The sequence below is a fragment of the Manis javanica genome, chromosome 10 (assembly GCF_040802235.1).
Source record: "Manis javanica isolate MJ-LG chromosome 10, MJ_LKY, whole genome shotgun sequence".
Taxonomy (NCBI): domain Eukaryota; kingdom Metazoa; phylum Chordata; class Mammalia; order Pholidota; family Manidae; genus Manis; species Manis javanica.
This window is the reverse complement of record NC_133165.1, coordinates 31,821,456-31,847,163: the sequence shown is the minus strand read 5'-3', so window position 1 is coordinate 31,847,163 and position 25,708 is coordinate 31,821,456. Positions and strand designations below refer to the sequence as shown.

Genomic DNA, 25,708 nt, shown 5'->3' with positions numbered 1-25,708 from the left:
AGCACATTTCCCAGACACCCCTCAGGAAGCTATCGGAGAATGTGTTCAAGATTGGGAAGTAAATTAAGAGTCAGGATGTAAGAAGTCAAAGATCAACACACAAGAGAAATGGTAAGAGGATTCTGAGACCTCAGGAAAATGAAAATTGAAGAAAATAATACATCCAAACATCTTGAAAGATTAAGACAACAGATGCAAGTTCACAGAAAAGGAAGTAAATATGGTATTATCCCAAAAGAAACCCAAAGTTATGCAGCAAAGTCAAACTTGTGAAGCATGACTTAGCAGTGAGCATCTACATAATAACGCAAACATGGGGGCCGGGGTAGAGAGCTCCTGTGTGGAAAGGCTGAACGTGAAAAATCCAGCTAGCAATAAAAGCAGGCGATTTAGCCTGATCTCTTGGGGGGTGGGGTAGAGGTTGAAATCAGTGACCCATGATTTAATCAAGCATTCCTGCATAACAAAGCCCCTGTAAGTACCCCAAAGGATTTGGGTTTGGGGGCTTTGGAGAGCTTCCAGGTTGATGACCACGTGGCAATCTGGGAGAGGCACACAGTGGGGGAGGCAGGAGTGGGGGCAGGGTGGCACGGAGCTCCACACTCTTCCCCATACAGCACCCTACGCGTCTCTCATCTGCCTGTTCCTGAGTTACATCCTTTTATAATAAACCAGTGATCTATTAAGAAAAAACATGATTTAGGTATGTGGAGACAAGTATCAAAAATTAATTAAAAGAACAGTAGTTGCCCCTGGGGAGGGTATGAGGGGGAAGACTTTTTACAGAATTTTAGAACCATTTGATCATCAAAACCATGTATTTTATCTTTTAATCCATCTTCAAAGCACTTAAGAGAAATACTTAGAAAACTAATTCTTACACAAACTGTTTATAGTACAATTTCAGGCTCCAGAAAGGATTCTAAAGTCATACAGTCAGCCTCTGCCCTCCCAAGCCTGCATGCATCTACAGCCCAGATCTCTGGCCCAATATGCATGTGCGTGCACATGCACACATGCCCCAGTGGGGACCATCACCAAGGATCACAGACCCAAAACCAATCCTCACCCCAGCCCACACCAATGGCTAATGCCTCCAGCTTCTCCCCCTGGAGGGGCTACTCCCTGACCCCCAGCACAAAAATGTAGGTTGAAAATGAATGTCTCCAACCACCCAGGGATTTAAAGGGAGGCAAATGAACACATACATCAGGAGACTATTCACCAAGCTCTGAAGAATTCAATTACCAGTCGTGATTCAAGGATTTATTAAGTCGTACATGCAAAACATACTGCTAATTGCATTAGCAAAAGATCAGTGTAAAAACACACCACAAGTCTGCAACTGTCAATTTAAAAAACTGTGTTCTAGTGGTTGAAAGGTCCAATCTTGTGTTCTTGCCAGTGGGTGAGCTGTACAGAACTTGATTAGCACAAGCACGGGGTGTACAGAACCTCACAGACCCAAAGGAACACGGTCAGGCAGAGCGATGACAGGAAGCGTGTCCACGTGGGTGAGGCAGTGAGGGCCAGGATTAGTCAAGGTGCAGTGTGATCTGGCAAGACAGTGACGTTAAGGTTCATAGTTTAAGAATATCTAAAATACTTTAAAAACCGTAAAGCTGCAACACATGATTTTTACACCTAATTACTAGAAAACTAAGGAAAGCACTTAGAAGCTTTGAATAAAGCAACGTGAAAACAGGAGTGCACTTTTACTAATCTACAAAAAAATGCTAATGCATTATCAGGAAGATTTTATAATACAAGGAGGCATATTGCTCATTAAGAAGGGGTTCTATTAGAAAAGCACTAAGCAACTATGGGAATGACTGTTCTGAAGATGAATTAAATGCCCAATTTTGGAGGGATAGCAGTTTTAAGAAAAAGAAAAAGCTTAGGAAAACACTCACTGATAATACCAACCTCTCTTCTTCACCTACTGTATTTGACAGAAATCAACCTTTTAAAATCTTTACCCGTGACATTTTTATGTGTACAATGTAGTGTAAATTAATCTCTTCATGTTTTGTCAAAATACTGTCTTCACCCTTTGACCACATTAGGTGTTCCAAACACTGCACCCAAGTGTGCCCAGTGCTAGAGCAGAAGGCTTCACCAGAGGGAACACATGAGCCAGAGTTCTGTTCGGAATCTCAGCAAAAGTTAATACACTAAGTTTTTTAAAAATCTTACTACAAAATCAAGAAAGATTGATCCAAAGAGCTGAGTTGTTACACTCCTTCCACTATGAATACAGTACACTGTTCGGGTTGATAAATAACGATGCATTAAATGGCAACATCTCATAGAGGAGGCTGTTCTGCATTTCATACCTGAAGCATCTCCTAACCTGAGAAGCTGCACTCTTCTTAAAGACACAGGTTAGTGCTTAGTGTTCTGAGCACACAATGCAACTTAGTTCACAAGTATTTTGGCAACTCTTAATCTGAGCAAGAACAGGGGCCTTTGAAAAATAAGGCTTTAAGAAAGCTTGTTGTTTTAGGGCTATATTTTAATAGAATGTGAAAGTTTGAACTCTTACACTTAAACAAAACCTAAAAATTACTTATTGGTTCAAAATGGTTTTATGGAAAAACTAATCTGTAACAAAAACTTGGCATCGAGTGCGAAGGTGCCACCATTTCTGAGCAAAGCATCCAAGGTTCCAAGGGGGACAGGGCAGGAGGTGCCCAATTACAGCAGCAGACATTTTCTCTTCCTCTTCTTGACTGGAGGTGGGCAGAGAACCGCTCGAATAGCTTCATCAAACACTGTCTTGAGGCCTCGCTGTGTGAGAGCTGAGCACTCCAGGTATTTAACAGCACCTGCAGAGAAACACAGCCTCCTGCAAACCAGCAGCAATGTCCACACAAACCGACTCCTCCAGTTTGAACAAGGGCCCAGCACCAGACAGCTCGCACACAGAGCAACCACCCCACCTCCGCCTTCCTGACACAACGCTGGGGGAGCCTTGCTGAAGAGCAAGCCAGACCCCAGGTGGGAGGCACACACTCTCTACCTTCCCAGACTGGACTCCAGTCTCTGTCACAAAAAAGCAAAGTGCAAAGCAAACATGAAAACGGCAGGACTCCATACCAATCTCTTTAGCCATGGCCAAGCCCTGTGGGTAGGTAATGGGGGTCAGCTTCTTCTCCTTCAGTTTCTCGATCGTGTCTTTATCATCCCTAAGGTCAAGTTTGGTCCCCACCAGGATGATGGGAGTGTTGGGACAATGATGTCGCACTTCCGGGTACCACTGGATGGGGAAATAAGAACGAGGTCATGACACTGTCCTTTGCGAGCTTCCTTGCCTGAATTACCCCTGCACAGGTGCCAGGCTCTGCCAGTCACCCACGGCCATCAGCCCATCCCCAGAGCCTCATGCAGGAGAGGGTATCCTGCTCTCCAGGCCCTGCTCACACCTTCCAGAACCACAGGACCACCTATGGCACTGGACTCAAGCCAAAACTTCTAAGATCAACAACCCCACAAGCAGAAGAGGGGACGACAGGAGAAGGTCCCCCACAAAATACCACTTTGTTTTTGGCAAAACAAGTTCTTAGGTCACCTCAGAAAACCCTTCCTATATTCCAGGATGAGAATGAACAAACTCTGGACCAAGGTCTCAGCTCTGCCATCACCCCCAGTGACCACATCTCTGATCACCACAGCTGAAGGGCATCCTGCATGTGTCACTATCACTGAGAAGTTCGCAAAAGATACAGCAACAGGAAGTAATGGTTATTTTTTTTAGACTGACTCCAAAGCACTTCATTATTTTAACAAGAAAAATAGCACTTGTGACTCAGACCCTGAAACTTTAGAACCCTAGAACCCTACCTACAGCCATATATTTAAAAACCTGATTATGTACCTGAAGCAGAATCACTAAAGTCAATTCGAATTGAAAACTTCTATCAGTAAATGGTATTTTAAAATATTTCTTTCTGAGAATGACAGTATGAAACAAAATATTTTTCTAAAAAAATCCTCACTTACCTTTGCACGAACATTTTCAAATGATGCAGGACTCACAAGAGAAAAGCAAATTAAGAATACATCCTATAAAGAGGAAACACAAAGAGGCAGTTAGCAGTCTCACGGTGACGACTACAATACCGCTTTCTCTAAATGCTGCCCCGAAGGACACCTGGCTATAGTATGCGAGGCACTAGCCACTGGGACATAGCCCCTCAGCATCGTCAGAGGCTCTCAAACCAGCCCCAGCCCCTAGGCAGGCAGCTCCTTGTGAGAGGAGGGAATGGAGAGCAAAACACACTGTAAGTTATGTGGGGCTGCATCAAATCAGGTCCAGCGGCCTCTTTCCCATCATTCCCAACTCTCACTGGGAACCTCCCAGTCTGTACATGCAGGGACAAAGCCAAGTGTTGAGGCACTACTTCACTATTTCTGTAAGAAGTGGACTGGTTCCATAAAACAGGGTCAAAACCAATAGTATGCCTGTCACTATACCGTGTGCAGGCTAAGCACACATATTTCCAGTGACCCCTGGTTTCTACTTAGACTACTCCTTTAAGAGCTGCCCCCAGAGCTGCTGGCACAAAGCAGGGGTCCATCCCTCGGTGAGGGATGGTGGCCTGGGGGGGAAAGTGGCATCTCCCTAGCTGTCAGAGCTTTTCATACCTAGTAGGGCCTCTGGAAACCAGCAGCAGGGGCAGCTGTAGCTTAAGAGCAGATTCAGAGGAAGAGTGAGTGGAGGATCAGTAACTGAATTTCTGGCTGAATGTAAAATTTGGGTTTCTCCTCCAATTCCATATTGTGTAAAAAATCAAATTTAAATAATAGCCTGTATTTAAAAATGCCCAAGAGTTTCTGGAATGCTAGTGTACTTTTCCTGGAAAAAGGTAATTACACTACTCTGTGAAATGCACACAATTCCCAAGCTAACATTTTCAGTCATACAGCTGGTACCTTGTACCTGGAAGGGAAAGAAACATCCCACACAACAGCTTTTTATAAATGACATTTCAAAAATGCTAGTACATGCACAAGCTTGTCCAAGAATCACCACGACACCTGGGCCCCTTGATTACAAAAGCTCCAAGCAGGGTGGGTTAGCTCACCAGCGCCCCCGACAGCCTAGCGGGAGGAGGAGGCCCTGGCAGCCGCGGTTAGTCCCGCCCCGGCCAAGCACTCAGTGGATGGGCATCAAGGTGCAGCTTCCACACCTCCATCTGCAACCAGCCTGGAGACCCTTCCATAAAAGGCCCTCCTCCCCCATGAGGCGGGGAAGCAGCTCCTGAGCTGCTGTAATTCAGGCCGGTGGGTAAACTGTCAGGCTCTAATGAAAGCACATTTCATCCAGCAAAACTCCGACCTTGAGTGAAGTAAATAAATCTAACACACTCAAGAGCATGAGGCTCAGCAGGAAATCCTAGGAAAACTAAGTGAAATGAGAGAACAGACAAAGCTTGAAACTGAAATCGATTCAAAATCTTACATACGGCAATCGGCTTGTCTTTGCCCCTGGAGGTTAAATCCTTACCATACGTTTCTCCAACCTAGTAATGCACGAGAACTTGGTTTGAGTTTAGTAAAAATGGAGGGAAATGAAAATCAGTATAACCTCTTACTTATTCTTCAGCAGAATTGTTTTCAACTCCCACAAATCTAAAAGCAGATGATATTCTAACACGTCTGTGATGCCTCACGCCACCCAAAGCGTTCCACTAAGTCTAGCCAGAGGGGCGGAGGCCGAGGTCAGAAGGTGACCCGGACGCACACACAACGTTCCCGTCCCAGCAGGCTTTACAACATGCCCAAGAAGTCCACGCTGCTGCCTGGGAGGGTCGTGCCCCCCTCATGAAGGCATGCTAGTGGTAGCCACCGGCAACCATCAGTGACTGCCACACCTTTCAGAGATCTCCATCTGCGTTCTTGGACACAAAGCCAGGGGCAGCCCTGGCAAACAGAAAGCGCCTGTCTGTGAACCAGGGTCTCTGACAAAGGCCCTTAGGGGATGCCGCCAGGTCTGAGAGCTGTGACCCTGGCAAGTCTGCTGTGCAGAGAGGCTGGCCCCCTCTTCCCGCAAATTCTGGGAGAGTGGTTTGAACTGAGGGGCCTGCCATCCTGGAATGGACAGTGGGCCTGCACCAAGGCCTTCCTCCAACCTCCCAGTGGATGAGGCCACCCAGAAATGACAGCATTTCCAGTGTTTATCACAATGCTTTCAATTCATTCCTTTGTTCCAACAAAAATGGAAAAACATGCTCTTCCAGCAACATGGAATCCTGGAATTCTCTTAAGTGACAGACAAGAAAATTATTTTGACTTCATCTCAATTCTAGCTTTGATTTACAATGCAGAGAGAAGGTTACACTTTCTATAACTATCCTGGTTTAATCTATGGGCTATTTTTAAAGATCTGTCTTCCCACGGCTTTGACATGATGCCAAATCTTTATTGTAGTACAGGGACTCGGGATTGGCCACAAAAGGGCAGCTTCAAAATATCCTCTGACCACATCTGTTCTACCCTTTAACTTTTAAGATTTCCTTTTTGATAGAGAAGAAAACGCTTCCCATCCTCCGTTAACACTGCACCATCTGCCTGTTCATTCCTCCTCCTGCGTTCTTCCCCCACCAAAATATATATGGCTTCGGGCAAACAGTTCCAGTGCTTCTGACACTCAACTGCTAGCACCCAACCCTTCCAACCTTCGCCCTCTGACCTGGCACCCCGCATAGAGTCCAGGCAGCTCAGCCTGGCTGTGTGCCTGTCCCTGTAACATGGGCCCTCAGCGTGGCCCCCGTGGCACGGCCGATCTCATCCCCTGACGGGGCTGCAAGGTCCCAGGTCCTCCTCACGCCTCCGGACACACGACCTATCTGACCTCAGCAGGCTCATCTCACCTCCACTGACTGCGCCGTAAACCCAGTTCTCCCTCACTGGTCAAAGTGACAGCAATTCTGACAGCTGCTGTCCCAACCTGTGTGCAGAAGGTTTAATTCACAAAAAGACTAGCTGCCCTGAGGAGGAGGAGACCTTGGGTGGCTGGAATCTCATCCTCCAAAGGCACTGCTGTTTCTCCTTCTCCCCTTTTATTCTCTTCTGAAGACTTTCCACCTGGCTTTCACTTTCAGGCTTGGAATGTTAATACAGGCATTCCAAGCACTGGGGAAGGACCAGGACATACACGCCAAGTGTAGAGAAGCTGCATATTATGTCATCAACGTGGCGCTGCTAAAAAAACAATCTCAGAAGAGAAGCAGCCCGGCACTCACAGCTCTGCCCTGGCTTGTCCTGGTGAACAGAACCATCTCCCAGAACACCCACATCACACAAGGTCACTGTCACATGTGCTCAAAGACCGACAGAATAGAAGACAATCCCACAATGTTGTCTAAGCACAAAAGCCAGGTTACCATGGAGACATTCCCCCCTCCAGCCAACAAGACTGCTGGCCTTGCACTGCGCCGATGACATCACAGCTTTGGCCCTGCCTCCTTGGGGAGACATGCAGGAACACCCACAAAACCACCCTTCTTCCTGCCAGCACCCAGTCCAGAGCCCAGCCCTGGTTCCCTGAGCAGCACCCACTTCACCCAACACAAGCCCAGACGTCACCCCACCGACCCTGAGGTGGGCTGACTCCCTCCTGGCAGAGTAACAGGCCCAATTTTGCTTAACCACAGGTGTGTCCCTTTGGTGGGAGACACTGCCGCTGTAGCAGCCAGCCTAACAAGGCGTTAAGCCCCCTGAAAATCTAAACTGCCCAGCTATACACCAGAGCTCAAGCAGGGGCCCAGACTGGCCCGAGCACCCAGAGGCCCACTGCCTCGGAGCCCGCAGCGGGCAGCAGGGCCTCTCATGGCATGCCCAGGGCTCAGGCGAGTCACCTGTCGCACTCATACCACTAACTCCTGGACAAGGGAGCAAATACAGGTGACCAGACACAATGCAGTGTGTGGGCTTGAACACATTGCTGGTCACACCTTGATTCTTAGCATATAACTGAAGGTGGCTCTCCACAACTTAAGGAATGTTTTAAAGGAGATTATAAAAATGTATTAAAGGAGAGAACAGCCCTATGGGTAACTTAATTAGAAAGATTAAAACCTGACGGGCAATTTACATTGATAATGATGACTACTTGCTCCCCACTTCTGGAGAACAAAGTAGGAACTAGTGGCTTACACAGAGGTGACTTAGCTAACAGAACTGCCCAAGAGGGGGACACCAGTAGTCAATGACCATGGGAAAGAAAAAGTCTCCTTTTAGTCACAAAGAGCTCAAGGGAGCTGAGGTTCAGACAAGCACTAGTCCTACTGGCCTTTCAGGAGTGGGTCTGAGCACAGTCATGCTTGGGCCCTATCAACAGGCCTGCAGACCCAGAGGCTGTGCTCACTTACAAGAAGTTGAGATGTTTACCCCTAGCCACCAAGAAACCAAGGTGTGAGCCTGAAACTGCCGGCACCTGCCCCTGGTGGGAGGGCACGCCTCAGGGGGGAGTGGCCCTCCACGGGTGCCCCAGCACTGGGGGCCAGCCCTCGGCAGCCAAGGTGACATCCTCATCGCCAGAGGAGCCCAGGCAGGCACTCCTTCCGCCGCTAGTTGGCTGCCCTCCCATCTCTGAGACTGAGTGCCCACTCACCCAGCCCTGTGCTGGCACCTGTCACACACAATCTGGGAGCCATGTGAGGGTGGGAAGCATGTCTTCCTCCCATTTTGTGGTTCAATTATTTACAGGAAAATAGTCCAGTGCTTCACACAGGTGAAACATAAAAAGCTTCAGTCCTGGCCCCAGAAAGACAACCACACCCACTTGGATTTCAGGCCTCACACACTCCAGCTTGACTCAATCTGTTACTTAGTTGTTTTCTTCAGCACACAAAGTGAGACTCTTGCCAAGTCACCTTTGACTTTGTGAGTGGCTCCTTCAGAGAGCAGGGCCGCGCCCTGCTCAGGGCCCACTGAGTCACAGGAGGAGGTCCACCTTTCTCAGAAGTGACACTCCACCCTTCTAGAAGTATCCAAGAGTTAGAGACTCCTCCTCTCCCAGTCGGTCTGTTAGCAAATATATTTAAATCTGGAACTATTAAGCACCTACTGGGTATCAAATAGTTTTCTAGACAAAATGCAGAGCTTGAAACATTTGGTCATTACAGGCTGATTTTTAATACTTAATCACAATTAAATTTTAGCTGGAGATTAGCTGAAAACCCATCCAATTCAAACCTCCTATTTTAAAGGTTTGCTCTGTTTAGCACTGCTATCAGAATTCAGCTAAAGGACAATCAGCAAAAATCTATAGGTCAAAGAAACTGTTTGGCAATTAACTTTTCCAGCAGGACACAAATAGAAAAAACCAGTAACTGTTGCATGGAAAAAACTGTGTTCAAAAGTTTAAAACTATCATTACTAAACACGAAGCTTATTTAGAAACAAAACAAAAACAAGATTTGAGCTGGCTGTTTACCTACAGATTAGTTGTTTTCACCTACAGAACCCCCCAAGACAAAGTGATGGAGTCAGAACCTGCCTACTCCACTCCAGGGCACCTCCCTGACCCTGACCCCTGACCCTGACCGACCCCTCTAGCCATCCCCCTGCTGATAGCACGTGTGGCTCTAACTGAGGAGCTCCCCAGACTGCACAGAACAGGGACACGAGAACGAGGAGTCCTGGCAGCAGCTGCACTAGAGCATGTGTGACATGCCTGGGCACTTTTCCCGACTATGAACTCATCTAATCCCACGGGGAACAGGTCAAGTCCAGAGCCAGGAAGGAACCTGCCCACGTCACACAGCCAGAAGACAGAGAGCAAAACTGAGCCCAAGGAATCTGCTAACTGGCCAGTTAGTCACTAAGTCTCCCAAGTTATTTTAAAATAGATTTTTAAAACAAAAAACAAACATGTAACAAGATAAGCAAAATGATACAAGTAAGACAACTGCTTAAAGAAAGGTGGCTTCTAACCACCTTTTCACCAGCTACTGCTCTAATTAGCTGCGGTAAACAGTCCACTTAGTTGTCTGACACAGAAGCAAAACTAAGTTCTCCTGACAGGATACAGTGGATTCATTTTTACAAAACTGAAACCTCAATCTTTAGGTACTAAAGCCAAAGGGAATGAACACGTATTTTATAGAAAAACGGAATCAAACCCATAAGATTAATTACCAGCTTGAGGTAAAGAAACCTTAATCCTAACTCCTTAATTTGATTCTGTGATTCTTTAAAACTATCACAAAGCAAACCAACCTGGAAACTACCTGCTGATAACACTGGTTTGCAACAATAAAGCAGTACCTATTTGGTAGGTTGTCCCAAAACTAAATGAAGCATGTAAAACGCACGCCACCACATGGAGTATGGTAATGCTCAAAAACTAAAAACAAAATCTGGGTGTGCATCTAGGGGGATATTCACTATGAACTACTTCAACTTTGCTGTTACTCAGTATACCCAAAAGATGGCAATATAAGCCAATCCACAAGTGACACCCAATTAATTAAACATTCAGGAATTGTATGGCCTAAAGTCATGATCCTTACTGTTTGTGGATACGACAGGGGACGTAATCTGTCATAATCCTCTTGTCCAGCTGTATCCCATAAGCCCAGATTCACCGGTTTTCCATCTACCATGACATTGGCGGAATAGTTGTCAAAGCTGCAAAATGGAATAACAATGGTTAGTCTTCAGTCCTGGAGCCTAAGGCAGCCCGGTCCTGGGCAGGTGTGCAGTGGGCCAGGAGAGGCCAGCAAAGGCCCCACCCAACAGCCCCAAGACAGCCTTCCCCGGCTAAGTGGAGGAAAACAAATGTACAACTTAAAAACAGTGCCTGAGAACAAAGGACGAACTACTAACTTTGATGAGAACAAATTGCTGTCAGCAATAAAAAAACCTTTGCTTTATCAGAACATGGTAGTTTTTCTACCCAAGAAGATAAAATCAGTCCTCCTTTCAAATCCCACCATTGAGTTTTCCCTGTAATCTGATTCATTTTCAACAAGGTGGCACAGCACTAGAGCTGTTTGCTGTGTTATTTCCAGAACTCCCACCTGATAGGAGACTGGTAATGAGTCAAGTGTTTGTCATCCATGCCTACAACCTTAGCAGAGTAACAAAACAAACCTGATTTGAGAAGCAATCAGGTAGCATTTTCGTAGTGAGTGTACCAGATTACATACTTGAATTAACCTGAAGTTCCTACACACAAATTAGTTCAAGATAAAAACAGGTAGCACAGAAAAGCCTACAGAGTGACAAGGGGAAAAGAAAGTTGACATTAAAAAATTATGAGAACAAGTAGAATAGCTCATTAAAAAGAAAATCTGGCATTGCAATTCAAACCAGGGCAAGTGCCAAACAGAACGCAATACATCAGCCTTTTACAATAAAATTCCTGAATTCATTTTTACATACTCTTAAGACTAAAAGGTAGGGTTTTATGACACTGACAGCAAAGTCAAGGTCGGATTAAGGTTTCAATGTGGCTTATAGACCTTAGTGACCAGACTAATTTTCAGAAAGAAAAGATTTGATGTGTTGTCATTTTGCTTCCTGAGAAAAGGACAGATTATTCAATAAATGGTATTGTGATTTTTTTTTCCATCTGGAAAAAAGAATCAGATGCCTGCCTATACGAAAAAATAAATTCTAAATGAATTAGAGGTAAAAACATTAGCAATAAAAAACCTAGGAAAAACACTAGAGAATATTTTTGCATTCCCAAAGTAGGAATGGTCTTCCTAAGGAAGACATAAAGCTTAGGGAAGGGAGAATGGCATATTTATGGCAGAAGACCCTGGAAAAAAGTTGAGACAAATGAGAGACAGACAGATTAATATTTCCTACATATAGAAGAGTTCCATCCACAAGAAAAAAATCCAGTAGAAAGACAAGCAGAGGATTCCCACAGGCGATGCACAGAAGACGGTCAGAGGGCAGCCAACAGTCAAGAGGCTTGAGCCTCACCATGATTGCAAATGCAAACGTGAGGGAGCATTTCTCAACCATGTTATCCACAGTCCCTATCAAGGGGCCACTTCAGGCACGGCTGGTCACAATAGCCAGTTTTTCAGACAGCAAGAGGGTGGTATCTATCCAAACTGAAAATGTCCGCTTGCTTTTGATTTGGCCTAATTTCACTTCACAAAGATCACATGTGCACAGAGGCAAGTGCAAGGTGGCTCAACACAGCACTGTTTGTAACGCCACAAGAAAAAGACCCAGTGACTAGTGGACATGTCAGCAACAGGCCCTCCAAGTCATTAACAACTGTAAATAATTTAGCTCTATCTACACGTGTGGATATGTGAGTCCCACCATAAATTCAGGACATGGACAGTGTCCAAATTCAGACACCTCAGAGAGCACCTAAGCTGTTCTCAAGAAGGCGAGCCCGGGAGGGAACTGGTGCTGCGTCTCCACCAGGATGGGTGCAGGTGGCATGGGGCTCCCCAGGAACCTCACTGTCAGAGAGCACCTTCCTGTCCCACCCCGTTCAGCTCCAACAGGAAACAAAAAAGCAGCTCAGGATCCAGTTTGTCCATCCTCCCACCCCCCACTCCCATTTCAATTCCAAAGCTGATAACAGTGACATGTTACCCCCTGGATTACTTGCCAGAAAAGGCCAATTAAAATATAATTTCATGTTCCACTCCTTGATCCTTCACATAGAGCCCAGAGAGTCAAATTTATCTGAAACTCTTACATTATCCAGTCTCAGTACTTCACAGTGAGTTTGTTAACTTTGTTTCCAATGTCTAAATGCCAATTAGGAAAGCTGTGTGTTTCATCAGTAAGTGGAAACTTTACATTAAGTATTTTGTAAAAGCCCAAAGGTCAAAGGAATCCGAAAAACACAAGTTCATTCCAGATGTAGCTCAAGATACTTACACAGTGGGGATGTACTCTCCAGGAAACGCGTTGGTTGTGTAACTGATCAGGAGGCAAGTTTTACCTACAGCTCTAGGGGGAGAGAAGGACACCATGTAAGTTGCCTGGTCAACATGAACATAACCCTGGCTTTCATTACTGTGAAAACGTACAGAAAAAGCAAGGAGTGAACACCAAGTACTCAGCACTGAAGAAAACAATCAGCTTCTGTAACTTATATTTAACACTACACATGTATTTTTACCCTGAAAATTAAAGTAAACTAGAATTTCTCAGGAAGGCAGGGTCAAGGTTAGCTACATGAAATTAACACTAAGTCATACATAATTGTTATATAAACACAAGACTCAAGAGGAACAGCACTTCAAAATTCAGTCTCTTCTGTGAATGTCTGAAGAAGTCCTTCATAGAAAAACCTTCCATTCTATCCCACTATCTTGATAAACACTAGTATGCAAACCCAGCTTCCCTCTGTGACTTGCACTCTGTTGCCGAGTAACATGTTTTGGGGCCTCTGGAGCAGCACAGTCGCACTGCCTTCCCGAGACTCACCTCTGGTTGGCTGTCAGGACTGTCCTTTTCACAGAGCACGTGGCTACCAACCAAACAGACTACTCCACTTTCACCTCACCTGTGCTCACCGGCCACCTTCCCAGCTCATCGTGGCATATCGCTGTAAGCTTTTTGAGCAGCTATATAACCCAAACATTTTAGTTGATGCCTAAGCGATGCTACTGTAAACTTTCCAAACAGCTGCAAAGAGGAGAAAGTAGAAGAGAACTGGGTAGAAATACTCAAGAGTTGGGAGGGCCTACTTCACCCTTGCAGTGGGTGCAGTGGGCCATCAGGCAGAGGTCAGAGTGGTGGCTGAGAACCTCCCAGCTACGTGCCATTTCCTCCACGAGAGTATCACCTAAAATCACTGCACCGTTAGCCAAAAACGAGTCCCCCAATTTCACAACACTCACAGGGTGACAGCAGGGGCTTCTGAGAGCCCGTGTCCCTGGCCTCCTAAGGGTCCACCCAGTGCTCTCCTGACAGGGGCCCACCTCCCTGTGGCCCTCTCCTGGCTCACCAAGGTCATGTGATGCACCCAAGTTCTGGGTTGTTAAGATTCTGTTCTCAATGGCAACTACTATAAATTAGGACTCACCATAAACAAGTAAATGCTTTTCTGTGGTCCTTCAATCTTAGGTTAAGGCAAAAACCTCTCAAGGAGGGCAAATTACAGGCCTATCCAGTCTTGCCAATACTTGTTTTACTCAACATTATTAAGGGCTTAAAAGCTGGAACTCCCCCACCCCAAAGACCTCACAAAGTCAAACATTACTTCACCAGGAGGTAGGTTCCAAATCGTAAAGCTTTCTGAACAGAAATGTCTCACTGCCCATACATTCTATTAAAAGCCTAGAATGTCAAAATAAAACTGGGTAAGAAGTCTAAGATTTGGAGTCATTACACAGGAATTGAGACCCATGGCTGGGATTTTTTATAAGTTGCAACTTCTTTATGTCTCAGTTTTCTCAACTGTAAAATGGACACAAAACTACCAACCCCTATCACGAAACTATTGTGAGAAGTAATTCAATTTCAATCTATACCAGTGAACTGTATTCTATGCCAGAAAGTGTACCAGATGCTAACGACATTGCAAACAAACAAGACCTTGTGGAACATCTACAGTTATTAAACTAAAAACTGAAGAATGCAGTTGTTCAATAAAATTATACAGGTGTGGTAAGTGTTAAGATGCCCTGGAAATATACAGCAAAGGGAGCTACCCAGTCTGGGGGTGGTTAGAGGCTGCAAAGTACGCCAAGATTTAGGAGAAGCAGGGCCACGGTAGGGAGGAACATTCTAGGCAAAAGCAACAGTACACAGGAAGGCCCAGACTAAAAGCAGCCCAGGGTAATAACTGAAGAACAAAAACGGGGGACGTGGTGGAGTAAAATCAGAAGAAGCTGTCTTCTCTTGTTAGGGATGTGGGGATTAATCATAACTTGGGAAGTCACAGAAGGCTTTTAGTTGCCAAAAAGCCAGTAGATTTGCATTTTTAGAAGCCTCAGCCTGCAATGCAGTGTGGAAAGGAGACTGAGGAAGCTGGGACTAGGAGGCAGGAGAACAAGAAAGCAGCCGCCGCCTGAGCAGGAACCACCCAGAGGGGTCTGTCTGAGCCAGTGAGAAGGTCACGGGGTGAAGAGAAGTGGGCCATCTCAAGAGCCACCTAGACAGGAGGTGGTAGGTGAGGAAGAGTGGAGTCTTTGAGGCTATGATAAGTATACCTCTGTTCAAATTACCAATGTTGTGTAAAAATGGTAAAACAGCTGCTGCCTCCTAAGATCAACAGGCAGCTACAGAGGCTTTAAATGCTACGTTAAAATGTCGCAGTAGCACTTCCTTGAAGATCCTGTCCCAAGTCTCTTCTGTATGTATGAGGAACAAAGCCATTACTATAAATAAGACCAACTGTGCTTTTAAATACTCTAAAATGTATTTTCCTGATTTTCTGAAACCGCTTCAGTTGAGTCATCATCATTTGAAAGGTTTCACTGTAAAGGAATTCAAGGTACTGGGCACAAGCCTCTTATGGACTGAAACTTTGTTACTAATCATCATTTGCTATAAACCTGTGTTCTGTAAAATTAATTAAATTATAAAATTCTGACTTCTTGAATAAATACATGTCCAAACTTTACTTTTTTAAAAGACAAAAAGAAAAAGAAAATGGCTATTTACCTCCCATTAGTGTACTTACTCACTTCTTTTAAACACACTCCACAAATAAGGATTTGGAGCCAAAGTCAACAGCAGCTCCAGGCCAGGTCATGGCTTCCCACACATGAAGGATGGAAGCCAAATTTGGTCACAGCCTTGACTGATGCTGCTGCAGAATTTCTGGAAGTTACTATTTGCTTTGGAATTTCCAGTTTTATGTATTCAACTGTTCAGTTCAACCTTAGTCTTTGAAAGATGCTCTAACTCTAGAAAATGAACATGATTCTACTGGAAGAGAGGTCATGCGAGCATATTTTAAAAATCTATCTATGCTTCTGCTCTAACTGGTAGAAATAACCAAGACTAAAGCCAATAACATGCTCCTATAATGAATTAAAATAAAAGAACTTTAAGGGAATGTTACTGAAAATTTTTTTGTAAACTTCAGTGTTACTACCTGAAATTTACAAATCAAAACTTAAAAGCACAAATTTATTTACAATCAATAAATCTGAAAATAATGGCAATTTCCTCAAGTTAAAAAAAAAAAGCAAGGGATCCAGGTGCTCAAATAAGAACCTTCTGCATTGTCTTTTTTTAAAAAGATAAACTAATCTCAGTAGGACAGAAAAACAAGGTTTCTGCAATGATAACAGTAAAGCAAAAAAGGAACCTGTATATATTGCTATCTAAAAGTACCTAGACCTTAATGACAAATTAACATGTAGTGCAATGTGAATCACAAGTATCAGAAATATATTCATACTCACTGCATAAATGAAAGACCCTGAATCAAAGTCCTCAAATGAGGGTTGGGGGCTGTGCAAAAGTAGGCCTTCAGTAAATGTAACTATGTAGAGAATAAGTTCAGAAAATGTATTAAGTAAACGTAGTTAGGGTGACAAAAACACAACGTCCAACGTGAAATTCTGATCTTTAGCCACTATCAGAGGACATCATAACCAACTTACAGAGGGCCAGCCATTACCACCATTGGAGGCTTCAAAAAACTCAGATTCTGTACAGTTTCTAGGCAAAAGATGCTACTGGTAACAGAGTTAAGCCTGAAGCAGCCATTCCTTTAGACCATCCTTCTAAAACCACCGAACCTAGATACATGATAAATCAAACAGGGCAAAATGCTGATTACAGAATCTTAGTGGTGGGTGAATGGGTGGTTCACTGTACCATTCTCCCAACTTTTAATTATGTTTGAAACTTTTCATATTGAGATGCTGGAAGAAAAATATTCCTTTTGATGACATGTGGTAACACCCTGGGTAGCAGGATTCCTGAAAAAAATACCTCCTTCTTGGAAGACTAAGAGTGTAAATTAGAGCTGCCTGGTGATGCAGAGATGAAAATATACTACATTTAGATGACTGATGCAGAAGGCAGAACATAAAGAAGGTGTCTTTAAGGTTTCTAAAAAGGGACTCCTGGTTCTCATCTTCTGAGATTAACCTGCAATTTTTACTGGGTTATCGTGAAATTAAAAAAAGAAATGTGTAATTTGGAAGCAAGTGCAGGATTCAAACACCATTACTACAACAGTTCAAAAATGTGCAACTACATGCTTGGAACAAAAAACACAAAGACAATTTTGAAGAAGTGCTTGAACAAATTCCAGGACCACGCCATCACTGACTGCTCAACATAAGTGCGGAGTAACTCGTGTAGTACATTCCGATAAAGGTGACATCATGTAAGGCATTTCTCATGCTCAACTAAAAAAACTCCTGGACAGCAACGTCTAAATTAGACACTGGTTGGACCACCACCCCCATCTGGAGCAGAATGAGGTAGGGCTTCCAGACGGACATTCATTCACTCAGCCTTCTAGGCAACCAAGGCCAAAATAATACAATTAAAAAAGGATGCATATAAATATCTGAATGGTGAGATACAGTCTATCTGACTGAAGCAAAGCTGAGAGAAAATCTTGAGGCAGAGACCCCCCACCACCACCAAAATAAAAGTGACAGACCCAGGGTTCAGGAAGGACTAATAATTAAGATCAACAGGATTCACAGAATAAAAAAGTATCACTTTATCTCATATTTTGTACTAAGTGCCAAGTGAATTGCTATATAGGGAACAATCCATTAGAAGAATATAGGTTAACTGATCCTGGTTATAAGATGGTCTTGACACAGCTTTTAACCATAATTCCCAAGAATATTTTTAAAATAAGGAAGCTTGCAATTTGTGGACCTGTTTGCCTTCACTGCTTAAAGTACCTGAAAATCCCCAACATTCAGGAATCAGCAATAATAACACTGGCAGCTAGCACTTGCTAAGCTAAGCACTCAGCAGGGGCCAGGCACCAAGGAGGCACTTCATATCCAGTACCTGTTTAACCCTCACAACTTCCCCTTAAGGCACATCTCCTGGAGGCTGAGTGATAAGCTCAGGGTTTCCCTTAGGTAGTGGGTGAGGATTTGAAGGAAGGATCCAGATCCCACTGCAGGCATTCAACAAGTATTTGACTAGATAAACAAGCCAATACAAACAAGTAGGGAGAGTTCCATAATCTTTAAGTATTAAATAAATTGTATCTGCTGTGCTTACATTTTAGTTTCAGAAATTTTCAATACTATATACTATGAACAATGAATTACCAGCAATTTGACCTTTTAGAACATTAGTATTTCATATTCTAGGCATTACTGATTTAGCATTTTCAAGGGAAATTCAGATAATTTTAAATGTCCCTAAGACAAAGGGACAAATGTTTAGTTAACTCATTACGCAAAAGGATCACTTCATTTAAATGAATTTACTGATTTCAGCATTAAACCAATTAAATGAACATTTTTCCCCTAAATGAAAGTAAAGTTTTCCTTTAAAGGGTTAAAAAAAAGGACCACACTTATTCCTAAGTAGGTGAAACTTAGGGTTTATATACACAGAACCATTAAGTATTAATAATCCTTCACATGTGTGTGTCTGACAAATCCGACAGGCGGGGGTGGGGGGTGGGGGGTGGGCATTTTTTAAAAATCAGTTGTCTGATTGTCCGTCTTGTATCTTAATTACAGAAACAATTCCCAACATCTCATTTACAGTGATCTAATGAGAATTCACAAATTGAGAGGTGTAAAAACTTTGGGGAGCATTAATCAAAAGAACAGTGAGGCCAGAACAATTCCTTTGCCTTTCCAAGACTCCAAAAATGTACCAGTTGCCTTCTGAGTTGGATGAAACTAGCAGTAATTCTTGCAGCTTCCTTGTTTAACGCGTAACTACTCGAGCAATGCTGAAACATACAATTTTGCTCGTACTACACTGAGATTCTTGTTTCTACGGGACAAAAAAAACTGCATAAGACAAATCTTGTCTTATTCGAGGGCCCGTAACCACCACAGACAGTAATGAAAAGAAATGCCTTGAGTCATAGGGCAGCTCGGCTCTGGGAGCCTGTTCTGCTACGTCCCATACCTAAAGCAGCAAGCGAAAGCCAATTGTTTTTCCTTTTTCCTTTTTTTGTTTTTTAGGGACCACACCACGTTGAAACAGTCTTAATCGCACCAAACTCCTCGCAGCTAAAATCGTAAAGGCTTCTCCGCTTAAACAGCAAAAGTAATCACTTTTAAAAAATCCTAAAAGTGGCCATGCACAAGTGGAAGACACCCCAGGTGAATCAGTTTAGGGTCACCAAAACAGCCCAAGCAAACAGTCGTCAAACAGTATCTCCCTGATCTCCGGGTCCCACGGAAGCTCTTCGCCGGGCAAGAAAGGGTTCTGTTCTCAAAAAGGCAGCTAAGCCCACCTAAGCCACAGGCGGGCGCGGGGCGACACGCGGTCCGCGGCCCGGGAGAGCGGGAGGGTGGAGTTTACTCTTCTTCTGGCTGCCGTCGGCAACTCCCTCCCCGACCGCGGACACGCCGGAGCCAGGCCCGCGCCGCCCGGTCCCGGGGAGCCCCGCCCCGCCCCGACCCCGGCGCGGCCCGCGCACTCACCCGTCCCCCACCACCACACACTTGATGGCCTGCATCTGGGCCGCTCGCGGGGCCGCGGCGGCGGCGGGCACTGAGGCGGGGAGCGGCGGGCTCGGGCGCGGCGGGTGGGCGCGCGGCTGCAGGCGGCGGGGCGCGGAGTACCGGGACCGCTGTCCACGCCGCCTCGCCCTCCGCTGACGGGAAGCCGAGGCTGAGCACCGGCCACCACCCAACGCTGGGGAAAACTGCAGAGAAACAGGAAATGGCCGCTCCACTCACATCCGGTCTCCCCTCCCCCGCGCCGGCGCCGCCGCTCCCAGGCTCGGGGGCGGGGTTGCTCCCGCCCGCGCCGCACGCGGACTGCCTCTGGGCTTCGGGAACGCTCGGGAGCGCTCGGCTCCAGCCGCGGGGCGGGGCGCGGCGCGTAGCGGACGGCCGCCATCTTGGCACGCTGACGGGCGCGGTGAGGGCTCCGCATGCGCTCGGCCCTTGGGGAACCCAGGAGAACGGCTCTGGCTTCGGGAGCCCTGCCCCGCGCTGCCTCCCGGCTCCTGGACGACGCTGTCCGAAGGGCGTTCACCAGTGCTAATAACGTGCTAACCGTAATTTACATCATCACAAGGTCCTTCTAGAAAATTCTAAACCTTTAAACCATAAGGAGCAAAGGAACACACCGCATCATTATCCGCAGATAACCCATGTTCATTCGGCGAGAAATGCGTGGAACTTTCTTCTCTTGAGCGAGCATTGTCTGTTAGTTTTAATGCGTTGGGCGTTTATGGCCTAGACTGTATCAAGTTCTAGGAATTAAGTATTTTTGTTAGCAGTTAATTAAAGTGCCAATATTTGGTGTATTTCATTTCTTTGTAGACATAACGCGCATGTTTTAAACAAAATTGAGAAATCGAAACTGAGTCAACATTTTTAATGGCTGCTTACTATTTATACCATTATGCGCATGTACCTTAATTTAACCAACTCCCCTAGTACTGGGCAGTGAACTGTCCCTATTTAAGAAACAACTCTGGGATGAACAGATTGGTGAGGAATCTTTTGTAAGTTTATTCCTTTAGACTACATTCCTCGTAATGGGTTAACGGGTGAATGTTTTTACCGCGTTTGGTACATGTTGCACGGCCTCCTGCGGAGTGGTAACCAGTTCATGCCTCCATCAGCTCCGAGAGTGGAGAGTCGCAGGGAGTTGATTTCCAATGATATTTTCATCCTGTAGTTTCACCTCCTTTTATTCACTCTGCTGCTCCATACTGTAATAGTTTTCTGAAATCAGACCTTTTCTACGCGAGCATTTTTTTTAAGCTTTTTTGTCTCGCAGTTACTTCCAAACATTTTCCCAAAGCAAACGACATCTCCTTTTTCATAAAAATCTCCCTTGACGAGGAGTTGGAATTTCAAGGGTAATAGAGCTATAGTTCCTTTGCTGATAAAAATTTCCAGTGAATTATGAAAAACCTAAACTACTAGGAATAATTATCTTCATGTCATTAGACCAGGTGTAAATAAAAGGGTGGGACCTCTGTTCAATTATTTAATTCAATCGAGCAAATATTTGAATGCCGCTATTGTGTAATGGACTGGTAGTAAATGACCCAGATAAGGATATAGTTGCCAGGATACCATACCCACTGTGCTCAGTGCTAGAAGGAGGTACAAATACTGTGCTTATCAGGAGGCAAAAAACCATATTCACGTTGATAAAAAGGCTTTCATCAAACAAATGAGAGATGAAAGATGAGTCTGGGTAGGAATTCTGGTAGGTTTTGAGGGAATATGAAAGCATTTCCCAGAGAGCAAACTAAGTCCTGGAAGTCAGCGGCTCAGGGTCAACATCAGATGTGACAAGGGGAGAGCCAGGTGTTTGAGCTGCTCCAGGTCTAGTGTCCAGTGAGGTAATCACAGGCTGGATTACAGATTGTCTTGGGCATGGACTTTATTCTGGTATGACATGAATGTTTGAGCCAACATATGACACAGCACATTCAGATCTTTATTTCTCTAGATTGATAAAGGGAAAGTCCACCCGATAAGACGTTTGACCATGATTGTGAAATGACAAAACGTACAACAGACGTATGAAATCAGCTTTAATTTAAAACTGCGTCAAAACTGCATTAGTTTAAAACTTAATTTAAAACTTCTCCAAGTTTGGCCTTGAGTATCTATTTGTAATGTTCTCCATGGCAAAAAAAAAAAAAAGATCTAAAAGTTCAAATGAAAACTAAATAAGCAAATAATTAGACCATGTGTGCTTCTAAATGTGTTACATAGCTGTTTCTCAGATGCCTTTACATATGCAATTGTATATCCTATTTAGGCCCTTCATTCAAAGTCTTCCATTTATTCTGTTCCAATCACCAAGTGTTGGAAGTGTGAAATGAACAAAGGTCTCTGCCATCAGGGCACCTATATTCTGGAGAGGGAGATGCTTAGTAGGCAAACGAACATAGAGTACTCATTTCCAGGTTAACATGACAGATTAGAACCAGGTATCTCATTTCACTTCTATCCAAACCCCACCAGAACTTCAGAAAAGGGATTAAAAAAAAACTTAATTCGAGAACAGAAAGTATAGAGAAGATGAGATATTGGAAGCGGGAATGAGGGGACAGACTGGTTGTAACTGATTTAGTTACCTAGACTGGCAATGGGAAAAGTCTATCCACACCAGAGAATCATCAAAGGCTGCGACCTGGGAGCACCAGGCCCTTGTGGAGCTGGGGATGAGGGGAGTATAGGAAGGAAATGGGGTGACAGCTGAGAAGCAGCCACAGGCCATCTACATGCTTCCTATAATGCACCAGACAAGGTGGCATTTATAGGAAGGGACCTTCTGCACGGGCCGGAGGTCCCTCTCTAGAGAGACTAAAGCTGACAGTATTTAGATGGGGATGTTTTAGAGGGTGGGGGAAGGTAGTGTGCAGGCCCAGGGCCTGGAAAAAAAAACAAATACAGAGGGATTTAGTAGCCTAGGCTGAATCTTTTCCTTTCCTATCCCCCTCCTCCACGGCTCCTGCTGGCAGTCACCTCACAGTTGGAGAGTAGAGGATGGAGGGACCTTCTCTGTGGAATTTGTCCAGCCCAGGAGGAAAGACCAAACAGATAACAACACGGGGAGGAGTCTCCAGGAAGCCTCCCGCTCCCTACAGAGCTTTCTATTAACTCTTAGTTTCCCATCTCTGATCAGCAACAGACAACCATAGATTAAAAGATACATGAGGAAAAAGCTAGATTTTTCTAGAAGCTAAAAATCAAAATAAATCTGGGGAAAACAAAAACTGGGGAGGGAGAAGGAAAAACCTCAGAAATTGAAAACAAACTAGCAGGAAAAACTCAGCAAAAAGGTTGAAACATCAAGTCTGAGAAAATCTCTCAGAAGACCTGAAAACCTAAAGAGATAAGAAATACAAAACGGCAAGAACATTGGGGGACTAGCCCAGGAGGTCCAACTATCCTAATAATATCCTGCAATTAAAAAGAAAGAGCAAAGAAAAAGCAAAGAAAAAACATCTATGAAAATATTCCAGGGAATTTCCCTGACCTGAAGGACATGAGTTTACAGGTGGAAAATGTCTGCCCAGTGAATGAAAATAGACCCACCCCTCTAGAACCTGACTGAAAGTTATGAATAACGGGAACAGATAAGCTCCAGCAACTTCCAAAGAGAAAGCACAGATCATAAGCAAACAGGAAATAGAATGGCTTTAGGTTCCACAGTAGCTACCCTGGCGGAGCAACAGCTGCAAGATGCTGAAGGAAAATGATTTCAACCAAGAATTCTATTTATAGTGAAACTATTGATCAAGTGGGCTGGTAAAATAAGAACATTTTCAGACAAGTAAGTTCTCAAAAAAGTTTTACCTCCCACACACCATATCCCAGGAAGTTGCTGGAACATGTGTTCCTCCAGTAGGAGGAAATAAACCAAAAGAAACCGTTGCCAGGCAGCTGAGTCTGGGGAGGTCTCTCCCTGCACAGTAGCTGAAGCTCTGGGAGAAACCTCAACCTGAGCGGGAGGCTCTTGCTCTCAACGAGGAAGAATTCTAAAGCAGTTTGGACGAGTTTGGCTTTGGAAAGAATTCATTAAAGCCAGAGTACTAGTGAATGGCAGCTGCAGGAGGAGCAGAAGGAGGAAGGAGAAGCTCATTGAGCTCCTGCTTGCGGCATAGGTCAAATCCCCTGCCAACTCCTGAAGCCAGGGTCACTTGGCATCCTGTGTCGGCTTAAAATCTGCACAGAGTGGGAACTAAGCCCCTACCACCGCAGGATTTGGGGGAGCAGCAAAACACTGGATGAAGTGAGATTATGTTCTGAGAACTTTCCAAAGGCAAAGAAAGGAGATTTATTTCAGGCAGGCTACTAAAGAGCACAATTGTACAACTGCAGTTCTATCCGGGTCACCCAGGCGATAGGAACTTGCAAGCCCAAATCAGAGATCTCAGTAGCCCCTTCTTACTTGTGGGAAGTAGGGCAGAGAGAGTGAAGACTTGTGCTTAAGTCTAGAAAATTGAATGAAATAGCAAAGTAACAAAGATGCCACTGGAAGAATACAGAGACAAAATGTAGTAAGTTGAGCTGTGAGAAGTTTTTATTTAAGGCAAAAAAAACCCTTGAAGAAAGAGGCGTGTAGACAACCCAGAGAGGAGGCGCACATGCAGGCTTAAGATTATGTCTTCTAAGGCTTTCAAGAATGGGGCAAAGGGTGGCAGGGGGCGCAGAGTGGGACGGGAGTTGTGTGTAGGCTTGACATGTGGTCTCATGATGTCTCTCTCCTGTGAGAGACATTATGTCACCATTCACAGTCGGTCCTCTAGATTATTCTATAAGATAAATTTAACACAAGGAATGTATTGATCTTGTTCTTCTCAAAGATAATAGTTACCCTCAAGCAGTAGAGACATTCCATTTAGGACTATGTGCCTGTCCTAAGATAGAGGCAGTTGTTGGCTGATTACCAAAGAATATGTTAGGAATCTTACCTCCTAACTCCCTGAGTTTTTTTAAATGGCATCTTGGCCTTAAGATGGAGTCCCTCCTGTTCTTAGTATACTGTTTACATCTTGGCATTCTTCATCACAGGCAGGAAAAGTTAATCATGGTGCTTGTCCCGTGTTCCTGCCCCACCTCAAAGCTGTGAGCCAGTAACTGGAGATCCAATGCAGCACAGGGAGGAAAGGGTGCCTTCCCCAGCCCCACCCCCAGGGATGGTGACAGCTGTGTGACAGCCCTCTGTGGAGGAGGGAAACTGCAGCCGTGCGTGACCACACACGGTCTGTATTTTGGTCACTTCCCCAGAGTGAACAGCCAGGGACGGGGAAAGACAAACCAGCTCTGTGTTGACTAGCTCGCTCTGCCTACAGGACAAGGATGTGAAAATGAAAAAGTAACAAGAACACAATAGAGAAGTAGGATGTGAATGGTTACACTGCTCCTATACTCTCTTTTCTCTCTTTCCCTTCCCCACCATATTCCATTATATTTTCAAACACAAGAGAAGATGAAAGGAATGGACAGTGAATATCCATAGATCCACCTACATTCTGCAATTTAGACATTTTACTACTCTTTCCTTATCACTTATCTGTACATTTATCCACTCAACAATTCATCTGATTTTTTTATGCATCTGGAAAGAAGTTTACAAACATCTGTACATCTTACCCTTTAGCACTTCAGCATGCATATAATTAATTATATTTGATTATGGTTCACTATTTTTTTTTAGGTAAAAACTACATACAGTGCAATGCACTCATCTTATATTTCCAATTCACTGCATTTTGACAAATATGTAGACCTGTATAATGTAAAACCCTATCAAGATATAAAATACTACTATCTGGGAAATTTCCTCATGCCTCTTCCCAACCTCTGCCCACACTTCCAAAGGCAATCTTTGTTGTGATCTTTTTCACAGGCTCATTTTGCCTGTTCTAGAACTTGCTATAAAAAGACTCATACAGTGCTTTTTGGAATCCTTAAAGGGACAGGGACCCCGGTGCTAGGGAGGCAGGGCGGCGGGACTGGTGAGCGGGTGCCTGGGACTGGCACCTGAGGACAAAGAATATCCCGTGTTTTTCCCTGCGGGACCGGTGGGCAGGTGCCTGAGACCGGCACCTAAGGACGGAGGAAATCGCGTGTTTTTCCCCTTTTTTTTCCTCTTTTTG

The 25,708-nt window shown here is 44.6% G+C and overlaps 1 protein-coding gene across 2 annotated transcripts; it reads right to left on the bottom strand.

The window, feature by feature from the left end:
• Window positions 1–1,251: 1,251 nt before the first annotated feature.
• Window positions 1,252–19,788, bottom strand: RAC1 (Rac family small GTPase 1). 2 transcript variants are annotated; one of them, XM_037003677.2, is made up of 7 exons: window positions 19,548–19,787; window positions 12,871–12,942; window positions 10,521–10,638; window positions 5,469–5,525; window positions 4,003–4,065; window positions 3,100–3,259; window positions 1,252–2,828 (listed from the first exon to the last, which is right to left on the bottom strand). In XM_037003677.2, the coding sequence occupies exons 1-7, from the start codon at window positions 19,580–19,582 to the stop codon at window positions 2,698–2,700; spliced, it is 636 nt and encodes a 211-aa protein (XP_036859572.1). In that variant the 5' UTR covers window positions 19,583–19,787; the 3' UTR covers window positions 1,252–2,697. The 2 variants fall into 2 exon arrangements, with proteins under 2 accessions (XP_036859572.1, XP_036859570.1); XM_037003675.2 differs by lacking the exon at window positions 5,469–5,525 and having other exon boundaries at window positions 19,548–19,788.
• Window positions 19,789–25,708: the final 5,920 nt, after the last annotated feature.